At 46.9% G+C, this 16866-nt stretch overlaps 3 protein-coding genes across 3 annotated transcripts; 2 read left to right on the plus strand and 1 right to left on the minus strand.

The window, feature by feature from the left end:
* Positions 1–1482: 1482 nt before the first annotated feature.
* On the plus strand, positions 1483–3074 carry ATL4 (TOXICOS EN LEVADURA 4). Its single transcript, XM_088248109.1, has one exon. The coding sequence runs from the start codon at positions 1813–1815 to the stop codon at positions 2791–2793; it is 981 nt and encodes a 326-aa protein (XP_088104235.1). The 5' UTR covers positions 1483–1812; the 3' UTR covers positions 2794–3074.
* A 2069-nt stretch (positions 3075–5143) lies between these two features.
* On the minus strand, positions 5144–6237 carry LOC110748778 (23 kDa jasmonate-induced protein-like). Its single transcript, XM_021948724.2, has 2 exons — positions 5711–6237; positions 5144–5565 (listed from the first exon to the last, which is right to left on the minus strand). Exons 1-2 carry the CDS (start codon positions 6158–6160, stop codon positions 5377–5379), a joined length of 639 nt encoding a protein of 212 aa, XP_021804416.1. The 5' UTR covers positions 6161–6237; the 3' UTR covers positions 5144–5376.
* Positions 6238–10347: 4110 nt separating this feature from the next.
* LOC148296801 (uncharacterized) lies at positions 10348–11604 on the plus strand. Its single transcript, XM_088248632.1, has 3 exons — positions 10348–10905; positions 10976–11553; positions 11598–11604. Exons 1-3 carry the CDS (start codon positions 10348–10350, stop codon positions 11602–11604), a joined length of 1143 nt encoding a protein of 380 aa, XP_088104758.1.
* Positions 11605–16866: the final 5262 nt, after the last annotated feature.

Raw genomic sequence — 16866 nt, forward strand, 5'->3', positions numbered from 1 at the left:
TTTAATTCACATCTATGCTGTATGCATGAAAAATAAAAATAAAAATAATGATTAATTAAGTTAATGAATTGGATCACATGCGAACTTCCGTTACAAAACATATAAAATATCTGGCAAAAAAACATTATCCTAACATCAAGGGACTCCCTTATTGTCTGCTCATGAAACATGTTCATCGTATATATTTAAGTGAAATTCTATTCGTTTTCTTTACACAGGAAGGATTGGGTTTTACTTTTCTTTTCTTTATTTTTACGGGTCAAAGGTTGGGTTTTACTTTTTTGTTTGCCATAGGATTGGGGTTTTACTGCAGTGACATAGAATATAATCTAATAAAGTACAAGGCTACTTAATGTTGTTGCCCAATGCCAACAAACCAACCACCTCCTTTCATGGGGAAGCCAATTCTATACTTTTAAACATGCATGCCAAGAGTGTGCAAGAAGTAATTCCATAGGAGAGAGAGAGAGATGAGAGAGAGAGGGGGTGTGACAATAATATATTCTATGAATTAATGGATAGAGCTAAAGTTAGATGTGGGAAACTTTTATTTAATGTTAGAGAATTATTCAAATGTATTATTAAAAAAGTTTGTGCTGTAGTCGTGCTATTATAATAGGACCCTAGTGATAGTGTCATGATTTTTCTCAAATTTTTCCAGTTAATTTGCACATTCCATTAATTATATAATTAAAACAATTACATAATATAATATGTTTTTTTTCTTTTTCTATTTTTCTATTACTTTTCAAGTACCAAAAAGAATTTCCGGTGAACATAAAAGTACCAAAAAGAAGTACCCCATAAGAATGTCAAATACTAGTTTAGTGCTTTTCATTAAACAACTAACAACATGCTCCACTGGATCGATTATTGATTTAAGTTTACCTGAAAAACCTGATTTTAAAAATACACGTGTCGTTCTATAAGTAAATACATAGAGTTCTTTAAAAAAGTAAGTGTCGTTTTGGTGCTACTTAATCCACCTCTTTTCACAGACTTCATATTTTTGTTAGCTCCATTTTACGCTTCTTTAGCTCCTTCCTTCCGGATCAAATGCTTAGTGTAGAGAAACTCGCCTAATATTATCGTTTTATTTATAAAAAAATGCTTGAAATTCCAATTTTGTCCTTTTTCCTCTTTCGTAGCAAAGAGCTCAGGACTGTAAATCAATGGGGCCAGAGTACGTATCTCCAATTTATGTGATAAAACCTTATTAAATATGAAAATTTTAATCTTCAAAGAAACTTCCATATGGGTTTTGACTAAAACCTTTCATGGTTAATTAAGTCATGAGCATAATCCCAGGAGAAAGTCAAATTACGTAAATTCTCATCTTTCCAAAACCAGTTTGGTTAATTAGGCTTAAAATAGAGGGAAAAAAATATAGAAATAAGAGAGAGATTAATAAAATCCACATTATAATAATCGGATTAAAAAACCAACAAGTAACACCCCAAAGCCCACAGAACCTAAATTGAAACGGAGAGGGGTGGGGTATAATCGTAGTTTCATTTATCTTCCCTGCCTTTCCCTTCAAAAACCTGCGCGCATTTACTCGACTGATCCCAAAATTGAATACCACAGTACACAGTCTCGACCGTCCCCCCTCTCTCTTACTCTCTCTATCTACAGACCACCACCCACCACCTCCACATCACCCTCACATGTTTCTCACGTGACATCCCCTCAACCCCGTCAATTTTCCCTCTTTTATTCACTTTTGTCCGCATCAAGACCGAAAACCAAACAAACCCCCCATCAATTCTCCCCCACCCACTCTCTCTCTTCGTCTCTTTCTCTACCAAAACGATGTCGCAGAGCTCACCGCCAGCACCGCCATTGCTACCCTCTGAACCTCAGCACCATTCTTTCTCCCTCAAAACCCTAAGCCCGAGCCTCCTCATAATCCTCCTCATCCTCGCCGTCACGGTCGTCGCCTCAATCTCGCTCTGCTTCCTCCTCCGCCACCTCAACGGCCGCTGTCTCCGCCGATTCGCCCCGTCCTCCGCCTCGTCAGCACCAGCCGAGTCGCGTCGAATCTCGACTCGCCGAGTCAGTCCCGACAACGTAGCCTCTCTCCCTCTCTTCACCTACTCCGCCATCACCCGCCGGTCTTCCTCTACCGTCTCCGCCGACTGCGCCGTCTGCTTGTCAAAGTTCGAGCCGAGTGACGAGCTCCGACTCCTCCCTCTCTGCTGCCACGCCTTCCACGCCATATGCATCGACACTTGGCTTCAATCGCACCAGACGTGTCCTCTGTGCCGCTCCCCGATCGCCGCCTCCGACGCCGAGCTCATGGCGCTCGTCTCCAATGCCGGCGCTGCGACGATGAACAGCGGAAGCTTCCGTCTGGAGATCGGAAACGTAAGCCGCCGCAACCGAACGACGTCGGATGAGAGCTCCATTCCGGCCGATGCTAATCGCCGCTCCTACTCCATTGGTTCGTTCGAGTACGTCGTCGAGGACGAGTCTTCGGAGGTGCGGTTGAGCAATGCGCAGAAGGACGACATCATTTTGGTCGTCGCCGAGCCACCGGAGCCGCCATCGCAGCCGTTGGAGTCGAGCCTAGCCGCCGAGGTAGGCTCGGGGAGGACTAGTTGGCTCAAAGACTACATCGACCGCCTATCGAGCTCTCTGTCTTCTCGGGATATATCATTTCGCAGCTCGGGGAGATTTTTCACCGGAAGCAGCCGCCGGAGTGAGGCTTCCATAATCGGAGATTGGAGCTTGGAGTCAGGCCGGGTCGGGGAGGAGATTTCGGAGATGTTCCGGTGGCTATCAGGGGTGTAGCGGTAAATAAAGGTGAAATCCCCAATTTTGCTAGCTAAGAGTAAAAAAGTCTGGGTGGATTGAGTGAATTTTGGGTGGGAAAAACAGAAAATAAAGCCATCCTTACCTTTATCTGCACTGTACATAGGGTGAAGAAGATACAAGGAGAGCTTTTTACCAGGACTACGATTTTTGTGCGGTAATATTAGTTTTATTGTTTGGGTAAAAAAAAAGAATTATGTAGCATTTAATTTCCTTCATGTGATTAGAGATTGTGATTGAAAAAAGAAGGGTTTAGAATATTTTTGGTTGTGTTTGACATTTTTTTATTGGGATTTGATTTAACAAAAGAAAAGAGGTTAAAGGCAGCCAAATCAGTACAGAAAGAAATAGGTATGTTTCATACTTGTTCTGGAATATTTGCTTTACATAGTCACCCAAAAAGAGCAAACAAAAGAAGAGTAAATTGGCCAAACAGATGTGGTTGCTTTGGAAAACTTTTTGGTTGGTTTCCTTCTTTCTATCCTTTTATGCGCAAACTATAATCCACAAGCTTGTACAGCAAAGTTTGTGTTGAATTATGGAGTGTTGTCGTTGTAGTTTTTTGGTTGCGCATCACAAATTGAGTGGTCCAAAATGAAACCAAAAGCTCCTCACTTCATCTACTGAGAAAATTTGGTGTCACATGAGGTTGATTGTATGAGAAGGTTCTAACTTTACACACTTGTTTGACTTGTGCATTCGTTTTCTTTTCATTGTCTTCTATATGCTAAAACAAGATATTGCCTTTATGTGGGGAAGTAATTTGAGTGAAGCCCTTCTTATTTTCTCGTATGTTTACGTCAAGAGTTCGATTCTAGCTATTTTCTCGCGGATTATAACAGGAGTGCTGAAAATCTGCTTGATCAAAGTCTTGATATATTTTGAATGTTTAAAAAATTATTATTATTTACGGTAGTAAAATCAATCAAGGATATTTTCTCATTGCCTTTTAGGTCTTGCTTTCTTTTGATATGATTTTGATTTGAAATATGCAGCATATGAGGCCAATTAATTTGTCTCACATATGACAATGCAGTGAAGCACAAATAGTATAATTTCAGTAGTTCCAAAATGATTGATATGTGGCCAAGCATAAATCTCCCACTAGATTTTGTTGCAGGATAAACCAAATTTGGAAATCTAGTTCTTTGTTGAATAACATGGATAAGACGCATATATCCACTCACCACACAAGAGGAAAAACTCAATAAGGAATTGGACTCTATGTCAGGAAAGGAGGCACCTACTAATTTGAGGAAAAGCCAAAGGCTTTAAAGTTATGTAATTCATATATATAGTTGGAATTACAATAACTGAAATTAATTTTATATCTCATACAAGGGCAGATGTCTTATTCAAAATTGATTACTGAGAGAGGCGATAACATATTAAACTCACGCACAATACACGGGTGCTAGGACTTGAACTCAGGAATTTTTTTTTCTGAAAGAGCAATTGCTCCAAATCACTACACTAATGGATGTTTTGCCAAAATTTATTAGTATTAAAGAGATAAAAAGTTGTTAAATTTCTTTTGTGAAAAGAAAAAGAAAGAGGAATAAATATGTTTCGGTTTGCAATTAATAGTGGGCAGGTGATGTCCATGACCATGACCACTGTCTTTAAGCCATCTGAGTCTCAAATTGGAAAAATATTTTCTGGTCCAATTTTGGTTTACATTGGAAAATTGAACACAAAATCAATTAACAAATTAAGATTTTTATTTTCTTTTTCTTTTTCAAAAGAACTTAAAGATTACTCCAAGTATATATGCCAAGCAATAATCTTTTTAGCAACAAGATAAAATCAACTGAAATAGTACACTTTAGTTCATCATATCTAACATTCATGGGAGACTGTGGGTTTGGTCAATAAGAGGGAAAAGCTCAAGGCCATCCTACTTTTCACTGTTTGTTTAATTAGGGAACCTAATCTGAAGGTAAACAACGCTAAAGTACTGAATTGGATTGCTTTCTCAAGACTCAATGTGTGTGTGCACGGCAGTGTTCAGAAGATGTCAATTTCAAATTTGTATTTGATGGCTTAGTTGGAAATTTGACGTTTTTATCTAAATTCCTTTCTATCCGATGTGTTAAATATTTGAGTTATTTTATTATAGTTTATTAGAGTTCGGATCAAATGGATGTTTTAAAGAGGCTAGCACCAGCGGTAATTGGATTAAATATAACGGATGTAACAAGTTTGTCACTCATAAGTCCTTAAAAACTATTAATAAAGTAAACTTTTAAAAGAGTAAAAGGCAATAGATATACCACTCAAGGTGATCACATAAGTCATCATTATTTTTTCTTATAGAAATAGACTTTTATTTAATTTAGGGCAAACCTCATGGTAGCAATGCATCTAACTGCAGCCATCTTCAATCCAAACAGAAACATTAGGAATCACAAGTGCATGCTTCACAAGAAGGTGAAGCTGCCAATTACAAACACTTCAAGTATAGGAACAAATTACATGATTTATTTATTATGCATCCCAAATTTATTAAGACTTGAAATTAATAAGGGCCTTCCATTTCACATGAGAAATTAAGGGACCAACTCAAGCATCGTCCAACATGAATATTGCTTCAACTATTGGGGAAGTGCCATAGCCAGTTGAGATAGTTGAGAAGCATCCACCCCATGTCTCACTTTTGTAGGTGCCAGATTTATCCACAAAATCATAGATTAGGGGGATCCAATCCACATTATCCAAATAGTGTTCAGCAGTTCGGCTCTCAGTAAACACCTGCACATGTACCAGATCAAGTAGCAATCTAGCTAGGTATATATTTATGTGTCGCTCGCTAAAAGGACATATACAAATTTTATAAGGACTCCAATATCGCGCTATAATTACTTCACAAATATAATCTGTATGCAAAATAACATACCTTGTTTTCATAGGCAACCCTATTGTTGCTCCATGCCAGCAGCCGGCCGCGGTCTTCTCCATCCTTGTTCTTGCCGTTGTACACAACAGTGGCGACAGATCCTTCAGGCGTTCCAAGTTTTTGGACATGCAGAAATGCACCCCACTGCCCATTTGCAATGAGTGCAGGGTAGGGGAAGTGTCCAATGTGCCCACACCAATCCTTACTTATAGAATAGGTTAAGGTATCCCCAGTCGCATTGTAAATAAGGCAAAGTGTAGAAATTCCGTCACCATGCTGCTTCTTCAAATTCTCCACAAATGTAAGGGCTTTGCGGTCCTTGTCCCCGGCGTTTTTCATCTGCAGAGCCACTTTTGCCCTGTCTTTTCTTTCTATTGCCATGCACTTGTACTCCGGCATCCCGTTCAACGTTGAGTTTTCGATGGGGTTGCCGAACACATTACACGCCATCTCTCTCTCTCTCTCTCCCTCTCTCTCTCAAAGCTATGTCCCATGACCATGTCCCTTGTCTTAATTTAAGCTAGCCATGAGTCTTAACTAGGAAAAAAGGGTTTCTTGCTCAAAGTTGTTTTGTGTACTTGCAACTCTTGCGCTTGCATGAAGGAATATTGAATACATAACCAATTGCCAAATTTAGAGTAATTTTTCTTTTCAAAATAACTTATTAAAGATTACTCCAAGCTAGTATATATGCCAAGCAGTAACCTTTTAACAACAAGACAATTGTACGTACTAGAATCAATAGGAGGGAAAAGCTCAAGGCCATCCTAGCTACTTTTCACTGTTTGTTTAATTAGAAAACTTAATATGAAAGTAAACAACGCTAAAGTACTAAATTGGATTGCTTTCTCAAGGCTCAATGTGTGTGCATGGCAGTGTTCAGCAAATCAGAGGCTAAATAAATCAAAGAAGAGAGAGAGAAAAAAAAAAGCTTTCTAGAAAAAGGAGTGGGCTATTATTTAATTTTCTTGAATTGAGCTTAATAAACTAAGTCTGATTTGTCTCTCTCTAAAGTCAGGGTTAGAGCACTCTAACTCAAGCGTGGATCCGCCCTTGTGTGTTAAGAATTTCTTAAAGTTTCTTAGAGCATCTTTGAGGGAGAAATTAAATGAAAAAAGAGTTAAATTTGAATTTAATAAACTAGGTGCAATTTGACTTCTTTTTTTTTTTTTAATTTTTAGCTCCACCCAAAATTAATGTCAAATACCATATATTTTTCTTTTATTATATCAATATTTAAAAATAATAATATAACATTTGACATCAAGCTTTATGAAAACGTCAATTTTAACATTCCTCTTCGCTTGTTACTTTTAAATTTATGTAGAATTTGATTACTCGATTTATGTAATAGCATAGGCTTAAAATTTTAACATTCCTCTCGCTTGTTACTTTCAGATAAAAGGAGGGATGGCTTTTATTTAATGAGGCTAAACCTCAGGTAGGAATACATCTAATAACAGCCATGAAGGGCCATCTTCAATCCAAACAGAAAAGATTAGGAAACACAAGTGCATGCTTCACAAGAAGGTGAAGCTGCCAATTACAAAACACTTAAGTATAGGAACAAATTACATGATTTATTATATGCATCCCAAATTTATTAAGACTGGAAATTAAGGGCCTTCCATTCCACATATGAGAAATTAAAAGACCAACTCAAGCATCGTCCAACATGAATATTGCTTCAACTATTGGGGAAGTGCCACTGCCAGTTGAGACAGTTGAGAAGCATCCATTCCATGTCTCACTTTTGTAGATCCCAGATTTATTCACATAATCATAGATTAGGGGGATCCAATCCACATTATCAAAATAGTGTGTGTTGGCGCTAAATCTTGAATAGATAGAGATGAGTGCAACTTACAAGTGGGATGGACGATCAAGAGATCGATTGGGTGTTGGATGCCGATTCTTCCTGTCCTTGGATGCTGATCCTGAATAGAAGATAAGCGAAGCTCGTGAGGTCTATGGAACCGGTGTGGAACCAGCCTAAGACCCTCCGATGCTCAAGTAAGATTGTTTTTAAGAGCTCTTGCTGTTGACCATATAGAAGTATAAAAGTCAAGCTGAAAAGTCTTACCCCTGTATTGTAGTGGAAGTGGCATATTTATAGAGGGCATTTAGTATGCTCTTAGCGCTCATTTTCGATGTGGGACTCGTGGGAGGGCCCTATGAGGTTGACACGAGTCCTTAGATATTTCAGGCGGGTGCTTCGAGGTTGATTCTGCAGAATCGGTAGGGGATACCGATTGTAGGCTGTGTTGGGCCCTGTAATGATCTTTTGCTGCTTTGAGACAATATCATCAGTAGCCTATGCCGATTGTCCGAGGCCTTGGGTGCTTGGGCGAGTTTATGAGATCCACGTGTCGTTGTACGAGTGGAGGGTCAGATATGGTACAAACAGTAGTCCCCCAAGTTGCCGATTGAGAAGCTTCTCGGTTGGGGACTTGAATGTGTATTCGGCATTCTGACCCGGACACAATGGTCCCATAATTGCCGATGGTGCTATGTAGTCCCCCAAGTGCCCAAGGGAGTGAGCTTGGATAGGAGACGGCATGATGTGCCGGTTGTTGCAAAGGGGCGAGTGAAAACTCATGAATATGCGGCTGCCGTTCGGCACGAGAGGTGAGTGAGAACTCATCAATGTGCGTCCGCCGTTCGGCACGAGAGGTGAGTGAGAACTCATCAATGTGCGCCTGCCGTTCGGCACGAGAGGTGAGTGAGAACTCATCAATGTGCGCCTGCCGTTCGGCACGAGAGGTGAGTGAGAACTCATCAATGTGCGCCTGCCGTTCGGCACGAGAGGTGAGTGAGAACTCATCAATGTGCGCCTGCCGTTCGGCACGAGAGGTGAGTGAGAACTCATCAATGTGCGCCTGCCGTTCGGCACGAGAGGTGAGTGAGAACTCATCAATGTGCGCCTGCCGTTAGTTAGTGGAGTTGTGCTCGAAGGTGGCTAGATCTGCCACGTTCGGGAAGTTGAAGCGTCTCCGAGGATTGGAAGCGTTGCAACTGACGTTTGGTCTCTCCCATGCATGCGTGACACGTGTCGGCATGGCTGTGAAGAGCCGCGTCGTTTCGTATCCCGATGCGTCGCTTCGCTTCCCGATGCTAAATCGGCCTTATAAATGTGAGGAGAAGACGAGAGTACAAATACTTGGAAATTTTGAGAGCAAAGAGAGCTTGTGAGAGGCGATTTCCGGCAACCGTGCTGAGGCTGAGCAGGCGATTTCCGGCAAGTTTGAACAAGGCGGAGGCGATTTCCGACGAACTTGAGCCACCGTGCAAACAAGGTATGTTGCCGTGTTTTCGTATTCCCATGGATCAAAGTGTTGAATTGCAAGAATTTATGTTTGAACAATGTATGAACAAGCATGAACACGCATGAACACGTATGAACGTAGTGTTTTTAGGAGGTAGAATATGATTTGGATTCTAGCACAGCCCTTAGTGTACGTTCGTGTGTTGTTTGTAGATGTCAGATACCGAATCCGAGCGTAGGCGTAGTCCGAGGGCATTCGAGGATGAGTCGTCCTCGGGGAGTTCTGCCGAAGAGAGTGGGAGTTCTGAATCTGTGAGCTCTTCGAGCTGTGAGATAGTGGAGGGGGCAGGAGGGCGTGCCGAGGCTGGGGGTACTTCAACGAGGGTGCCTGGGGGTGATGAGCCTTCGACCTCGGGTCGTGAGGCCGATGGGGGTGGTGTCTCTGTTGCCGTTCCCGGGGAAGGGGTGCTGAGGGTCGTCAGGGGTAGGCAACGGATCCCGATGGCGAAGCCCACGGAACCTGTGTTCGGAGTAGATGACTTAGAGCCGAACACACTGACCGAATCCGAGTTGGCGAAGATTCGGTCGGAGTACAACATTCCGGAATCGGTAGGGATGCGAATTCCGGAGCCCTTAGAGTCGCTAAGTGACAATGACAAGGGGGTGGTCTTCTTCACAGATGTGTTTAAGCATGGCCTTCGGCTGCCGTTAAAGCATTCGGTGCAGAAGATCCTGGCGGCGATCGGTTATGCGCCAGGGCAGTATAACCCAAATTTTTGGATTACGCTGCTCGGGACGATCACGGCGTTCAGCTTGGCCGGTGAGGGGGAGCCAAGCTACGAACAGTTCGCCCAGCTGTACAGTGTGACGAGGGCGAAGAGTGCCGATCATGGAGGGTGGGTTCAGTCCAACTGTCTCTCGGCAGGGCAGCGTGGGCACTTTGTGGTGGGGGTGCCGAGCTCTCAAAAGACGTGGCGCAAGCGTCGAGTGATTGTCTCCGGTGATTGGGAATCGGCACCCGGAGTTATCGTTGAGAGGAGGATTCCTACGTCCTTCCAGACAGTCGGTAGGGTAGAACCTGCCGTTCGGCAGGGTTAATAGTGTTGTGTTGTTTTTTTTTTTTTTTTTTTTTTTTTTTTTTTTTGGTACTGACCGTTGGTATTTTGGTTTCAGTGTCCTTGAAACGGCCGGCCGCACCGATCAGAGAGATTGAAGCAATCGAGAGGGTGAGAGCGAAGATTGCCGAAGAAGATCGGTTTTGTAAGGAGCTGCTCTACTTCCGGAATCTGTTCAAGGCAGGCCTGATCGGTAGGGCCGAACACGATCGGAGGGTGAAGGAGGAAGAGGAAGAAGAAAAAAGGCAAAGTAAGAGATGCCGTTCGGCAGGGTCGGTGTTTTTTTCTATGCTGCCGTTTCCTTTTTGACATCGTGCTTTTCCTGTTTTGCAGTGGCAGGAGGGAGGCCTATGAGCGAGGCGACGAGGAGGCGTCTGGAGGGGCAAGGGGCGCCAAAGACGAAGAAGGTTCAGTCCCCCGGGCCGAAGAAGAGAAAGACGGCAGGGCCAGCGGGAGGGACGTCGGCTGATGAGCAGACGGTGGCTGACCGCCAGAGGGAGAAGAGGGCGGCGGAGGCAGAGGTCGTTCGGGAGGCTCACCTCCAAATGACGGGCAAACGGCAGATCGAGGGTCCCATCGATGTGACGCCGTTGCCGAAACGGCCAAGGGGCCCGAACGAGGGGACATCGGTGTTGATCCCTGATGATGAGGTGGAGGGAGAGGAGGGACCGGTTAACATCGCGTGTCCTCGGAAGGCTGTGCCGTTCATCAACTGTATGATTGACGGTGCTCAGATGGAGCTGGCTGAGCTGGAGCAACTGTCAACGAAGACGTTGCGTGAACAAACCGGTCGGGCCTTCCGTCTCCAAGCAGCGGTAAGTGTAGGATTTGTAGCTTAAGGATACTTTGATTCGGCATGTATGAATGTGTCCGTTGGTGTGGCAGGCTAATATGGACATGTGGCTCTGCGCGAAGCGAGCTGTGAATGCTGCCGAACGGTACCAAAAGAGATTTGAAGAGGGCCGTTCGAAGATCGCTGATGCCGGAAAGATGCTGCAGGAGGCGGACCAGCGTGCCGAGGAGAATGCGGCGAAAATTGCTGAGCTGGCGTCGAAGCTGGCGGCGGCCGAGCTGGACGTGATGGCTGCCCATGAGGCGAAGGCAGCGGTAGAGGTGGCGATGGATGCGGCCGAGCGGTCGCATGCCAGGGAGCTAGTAGAGGAGAAGGCGAAGGCCGTTGCGGACTACCGATCGTCGGAGGAGTTTACACGTTTGGTGGATAGAGAGGTCATGGAGCAATGTGACGACTTTCTCTATCGAGTCAAACGGTATAATGCTGACAAGAAGCTGAACCTGAACTTCCTCCGGGATCCACCACCGCTGCCGGAAGGGGTGACCGAAGAGATGGTGGAGGCCTACAAGGGCGAGGATGCCGAGGCCGAGGAAACCGACGACACCGATTCAAGCAGTGGGGAGGAAGGTCATCCCGGGCCGAGGGCTGCCGTTACGTCTACTGTCGAGCCGTCGACTGATCCTGTGCCTGCGTCAGCTGATGTCGATGTTGTAGCGACTGAAGCCGATCCACCCACCTCGTAGACTTGTTTTTAACATTTTTGAGCGTGCCGAACGGCGTATTGTAAAGACAGATGGCCCTTCTGTGGCCCCTTATTTATCAATGTTCAGTTTGTTTCGGGTTAATGTGCCATGTCCCTTAATTCTGTATGTGCGCATGTCGTATGTAGAGTATGTTTGACATAATATTGCTGAATGGTAGTGCCGTATGTATAGAATAGGGAGTTCCAAATTAAACCGATTACAAAAGTTGATGACCGAAGGGGCGTTCACTTGTAGTAATATTTGAGATGTTCTATATTCCAAGGGTGGCCGAGGGTTTGACCATCGGTACCACGCAAACGGTAAGTGCCTGGGCGGCAGATGGTGACAACTTCGTAAGGACCTTCCCAAGATGGACCAAGGGTGCCGTCGTTGGAGTCCTTGGTGGCGAGGGAGATTTTGCGTAGTACCCAGTCCCCTACTTTAAACGATCGGCGTCTGACGCGCGAGTCGTAGTAGCGGGAAGTCCGTTGTTTGTAGGCGGCATTCCGAAGCTGAGCCTGGGAACGGTGTTCCTCAATGAGGTCCAGGTTGAGAGTGAGCTGGGCTTCGTTTTGCTCTGGCTCGTAAGATGCCGTTCGGCACGATGGTGCGTTGATCTCGACTGGAACAACGGCTTCGGAACCGAAGGCAAGGGAAAATGGCGTCTCGCCAGTCGACCGTCGATAGGAGGTATTAATGGCCCATAGCGCTTCCGGAAGGAGATCGGGCCAAGCTCCTTTAGCTGTCCCAAGCTTTTTCTTCAGCGTCTTCTTGATGATCTTGTTGATTGCTTCGACTTGGCCGTTCGACTGCGGATGTGCTGGGGAGGCGAAGAACAGGTTGATGCCAAATCGGTGGCATAGGTGCCGGAACTGAGAGGAGTCGAATTGTTTTCCGTTGTCGGTGATTATTGCGTTCGGGAGGCCGAATCGACAAATGATATTCTTCCATACGAAATGTTCAACCCTGGCTGCAGTGATTGTTGCCAAAGCTTCGGCTTCGGTCCACTTGGTAAAGTAGTCGACGGCGACGATGGCGAATTTGACCTGTCCCTTGCCCTGGGGCATAGGGCCGATGAGGTCTAAACCCCATTGGGCAAAGGGCCATGGGCTAACAATCGGAGAGAGTGGTTCGGCAGGCAGCTTTGGAACGGAGCCGAAACGCTGGCATTGATCGCACTTCTGGACCAGGGTGGTGGCATCGGCATGGAGAGTCGGCCAGTAGTACCCTTGCCGAATGGTCTTGAAAGCCAATGATCTAGCCCCAGAATGGTCCCCACAGGCCCCCTCGTGAATCTCTCGTAGGACGTAGTTTCCCTGCTGCGGGGTCATGCACCGAAGCAATGGTAAGGAGTGACCACGCCGATAGAGAATCTGATTCAGAAGGAGGTATCGTGCCGATCGGCGGCGGATAGTCGTTGCTTCAGGTTTGGGGCCAGGCAACGTGCCGTTGGCGAGGTAGGCGTGGATAGGATCCATCCAACTTGGATCCTGCCGAACGGCATGTACTTCGAGGTCGGTGGTACTGCGCCGAGTGAGGACCTCGATCGGCACACGGCGCCCTATGTTGTCGTCGATCGCTGATGCAAGGCGTGATAGAGCATCGGCGTGGCTGTTCTCGGATCTGGGGATCTGTTGAACTTGGTACGCAGTGAAGTGGTGCAGCAATCGGCGTGCGTGTGTCAAGTAGGCAACCATCGAAGTGTCCTTGGCTTCAAATTCAGTCAGTATCTGGTTCACGACAAGTTGTGAGTCGCTACAGATCCTGAGTTGCTGAGCGCCCATTTCTTTAGCGAGCCGAAGGCCGGCCAACAGAGCTTCATATTCGGCTTCGTTGTTGGAAGTCCGGAATTGGAATCGGATGGCATATTCGATGGTTGTCTGGTCAGGGGCCTTGAGTACCAAGCCGGCTCCGCTGCCCTGTCGGTTGGACGAACCGTCCACGTAGAGAGTCCAAAGTGGAATTGACGGATTAAAGATTCCTTCGGTCGGGTGGGCGACTGGTACCGTCGAAGATGAATCGGATGCGGCGTCCTTCGAAACTGGCCCCTCGGACGCGGTTAACTCAGAGATGAAATCGGCTACAGCCTGTCCCTTCTCGGCAGGACGAGGGTGGTAGCGGATGTCGAATTCGCCGAGCTCGATGGCCCATTTGACTAGCCGACCGGATGTCTCCGGTCTCTGGAGTATCTGGCGCAGAGGCTGATTGGTGAGGACGGTAACACTGTGAGCCTGAAAGTATGGCCGAAGCTTGCGTGCTGAAAGGACGAGAGCGTAGGCGAGTTTTTCGAGCTCGGGGTACCGAATCTCAGCGTCTTGCAAAGCATGGCTAATGTAGAAAATGGGGAGTTCGATGCCGTTCGGCTTGCGAATGAGCACAGAGCTAAGTGCCGTTGCCGAAACCGAGAGGTAGAGGATGAGTTCTTCGCCGGGGAGAGGAGTGGATAATAGGGGTGCTCTGCTCATGTAGGCCTTAAGATCTTGGAAGGCGCGATCGCATTCGGCAGTCCAGACAATCTGCCGTTTGCTTCCTTTGAGGGCTTTGAAGAATGGAGCGCACCGATCGGTAGCCTTGGAGATGAACCGGGCTAGAGCGGCGACACGCCCAGTCAGACTCTGAATGTCCTTTTGTGTCTTCGGGACCTGCATGTCGAGTAATGCCTTGATTTTTTCAGGGTTGGCCTCGATTCCTCGTTGGCTGATCATGAAGCCGAGAAATTTGCCCGAGGAAACGCCGAAGGCACACTTGCTCGGGTTGAGGCGCATGTTGTACTTTTTTAAGACGCCGAACATGAGCGAAAGGTTGTGGAGATGAGAATCGGCCGTTCTGCTCTTGACCAGCATGTCGTCCACATAGACTTCCATCGAGGTGCCAATGAGGTCGGAAAAAATTTTGTTGACCAATCGCTGGTATGTCGCCCCAGCGTTCTTCAGGCCGAACGGCATGACGTTGTAGCAGTAAAGTCCCTTGTCGGTGATGAATGCCGTGTGTTCGCGATCGGTAGGGCTCATGAATATTTGGTTGTAGCCTGAGTATGCATCCATGAAGCTGAGAAGTTCATGGCCTGCCGTGGCATCCACCATCTGATCGATCCGTGGCAGAGGAAAGCTGTCCTTTGGGCAAGCCCTGTTTAAATCGGTATAGTCTTGACACATTCTCCAGGCGCCGTTTGATTTTTTGACTAAAACCGAATTTGCCAGCCAAATTGGGTAGGTTACTTCCTGGATGAAGCCGATGGTCTTCAGTTTGTCTACTTCGAGCCTCATTGCCTCATACCGTTCGGCATCGTAGGCCCGCCGTTTCTGCCTGATGGGTTTGAAAGTGGAGCAGATGCTGAGCTTGTGGCTGATGACACTCGGGGCGATGCCGGGCATATCGTCGTATGACCAGGCGAAGACTTCTGCATTGGTTTGCAGGAAGGTGATAAAATCGGCCCTGAGTGCCGGACTCAAGGTTGTACCGATTCGAACTTGTCTGTCCGGTTGTGCTTCGGAGAGGGTGACTGGTTCTAAATCTTCGGCGGGTTGCGCTTGCGGGGTCACAGTCTCATCTCGGGGGTCATCTGGTTTGTCCGTCCCCCTGCCGTTCGGTACGCCCAAGCTGGTGGCGACCGAGTATGTTTCGCGAAGCGCAGCCCTTGCCGATTCCTTGGTTGCCGAAACGTAACACGTCCGTGCACTCAATTGGTCCCCTCGCACTTGGCCGACGCCAGCGTGTGTGGGGAACTTGAGGAGGAGCATGTGTGGTGACAGCATGGCCTTCATTTTTGTGAGCGCCGTCCTGCCGATGATAGCGTTGTATGCCGTTGGGCAGTCGACCACTAGAAAATGGGTGTAGAGGACCGTTCGTCTGGGGATGGTACCGACAGCGAACGGGAGCTGGACACTGCCGATTGGTTCAACCACGTCGCCAGAGAAGCTCAGGAGAGGGGTGATATCCTTGTTCAGATGCCGAGGGTCCACGCCGAGGGCGTTGAAAGCGTCGGCGAATAGCACGTTGACCGAACTGCCGGTGTCGATGAGGATTCGGCCTACGTCGAAATCCGATATATCAGCCCGTATGATCATAGGATCAGAGTGGGGGAAGATGATGCCTCGCTCTTCTTCTTCAGAAAAGGTGATAGGTTCCCAACCGTTGCGTTGAATTTTGTCATTGCGTCCTCCCGCCACGCTGAGGATTTGTGGATGCCGTACGGCACGAACGTAGTTTTTAACGGATCGGTTGCTGGCTTCGGCAATAGGCGCCCCTCCACTGATCATATTGATCTGCCGATTCAATGAGTTATCCGTTGCTGGCTTGGTGTTTAAATACTGATCCAGCTTTCCGTCATTGATGAGGCGTTCAACGATTTTGCGCAGCGCGATGCATGATTCCGTATCATGGCCGTTGTATTGGTGGTACCGGCAGAAGACACCGGTGTCTTTTTCGCTCTGGCGAGGGAGTTTCCGATTGTTCGGCTTCGGTATCATATCCCCTTCGGTCAGGAGAACTTGCTCATAAGTGGTGTTGAGCAAAGTGAAGATTTCGTCTGGCCGATTCCCCTTGTGGTTGCCCTTCTTGTTGTTGTCCTGCCGTTCCCGGAAGTTGTCCTTCCGCTTGTTTCGCTGAGTGGAAAAAGCAGGGACAGGGGGTGCCGTTCGGTAGGGGGCCTGGTTTGCCGATCGATCGACCGGGAATCGGTCGTAGTTCTGCGTTGGAGGCTGATCGGTCAACGCCGTTTTGTTTATTGGGGTCGAAGCCGATCCCTTGGAGTTGAAATGCTCAGCCTTGGCGTGGATAGCCGCCTGTTTCATTAATTCGGAGTAGGTGGTCCAGTTGCTGCTGTGGACCAAATAACGAAACTGAGACGACCGAAGGCCGCTTTTGAAGGCACCGAAGGCCGCCCTGTCGTCAGTTTCCGGACATCTGGAGTACTCATGGCTGAACCTAGCCGCATATTCCCTCAACGGCTCATCGTCTTGCTGCCGAACGGTATATAGATCATCGGCGGAATATAGGCGATCGGTCTGAATCATAAAATGGTTGAGGAAGGTTTGCTTCAACTGATTGAAATTGTCGACCGTGTCTGGCTCCATCCGATAGAACCAATTCAGAGCGGCTCCGGTCAGGGTGGAGGGGAATAGCAAACATTGGCCTTCGTCCGTCAGTCCTTTGCAACCCAGAGCTGATTGGAAGGTATGAATGTGGGTAACGGGATCTTCGACCCCCGAATAAAACGATATGCGGAGTGCTTGGACCTC

The sequence above is a fragment of the Prunus avium genome, chromosome 2 (genome assembly GCF_965620075.1).
Source record: "Prunus avium chromosome 2, drPruAviu1.hap1.1, whole genome shotgun sequence".
Taxonomy (NCBI): Eukaryota; Viridiplantae; Streptophyta; class Magnoliopsida; order Rosales; family Rosaceae; genus Prunus; species Prunus avium.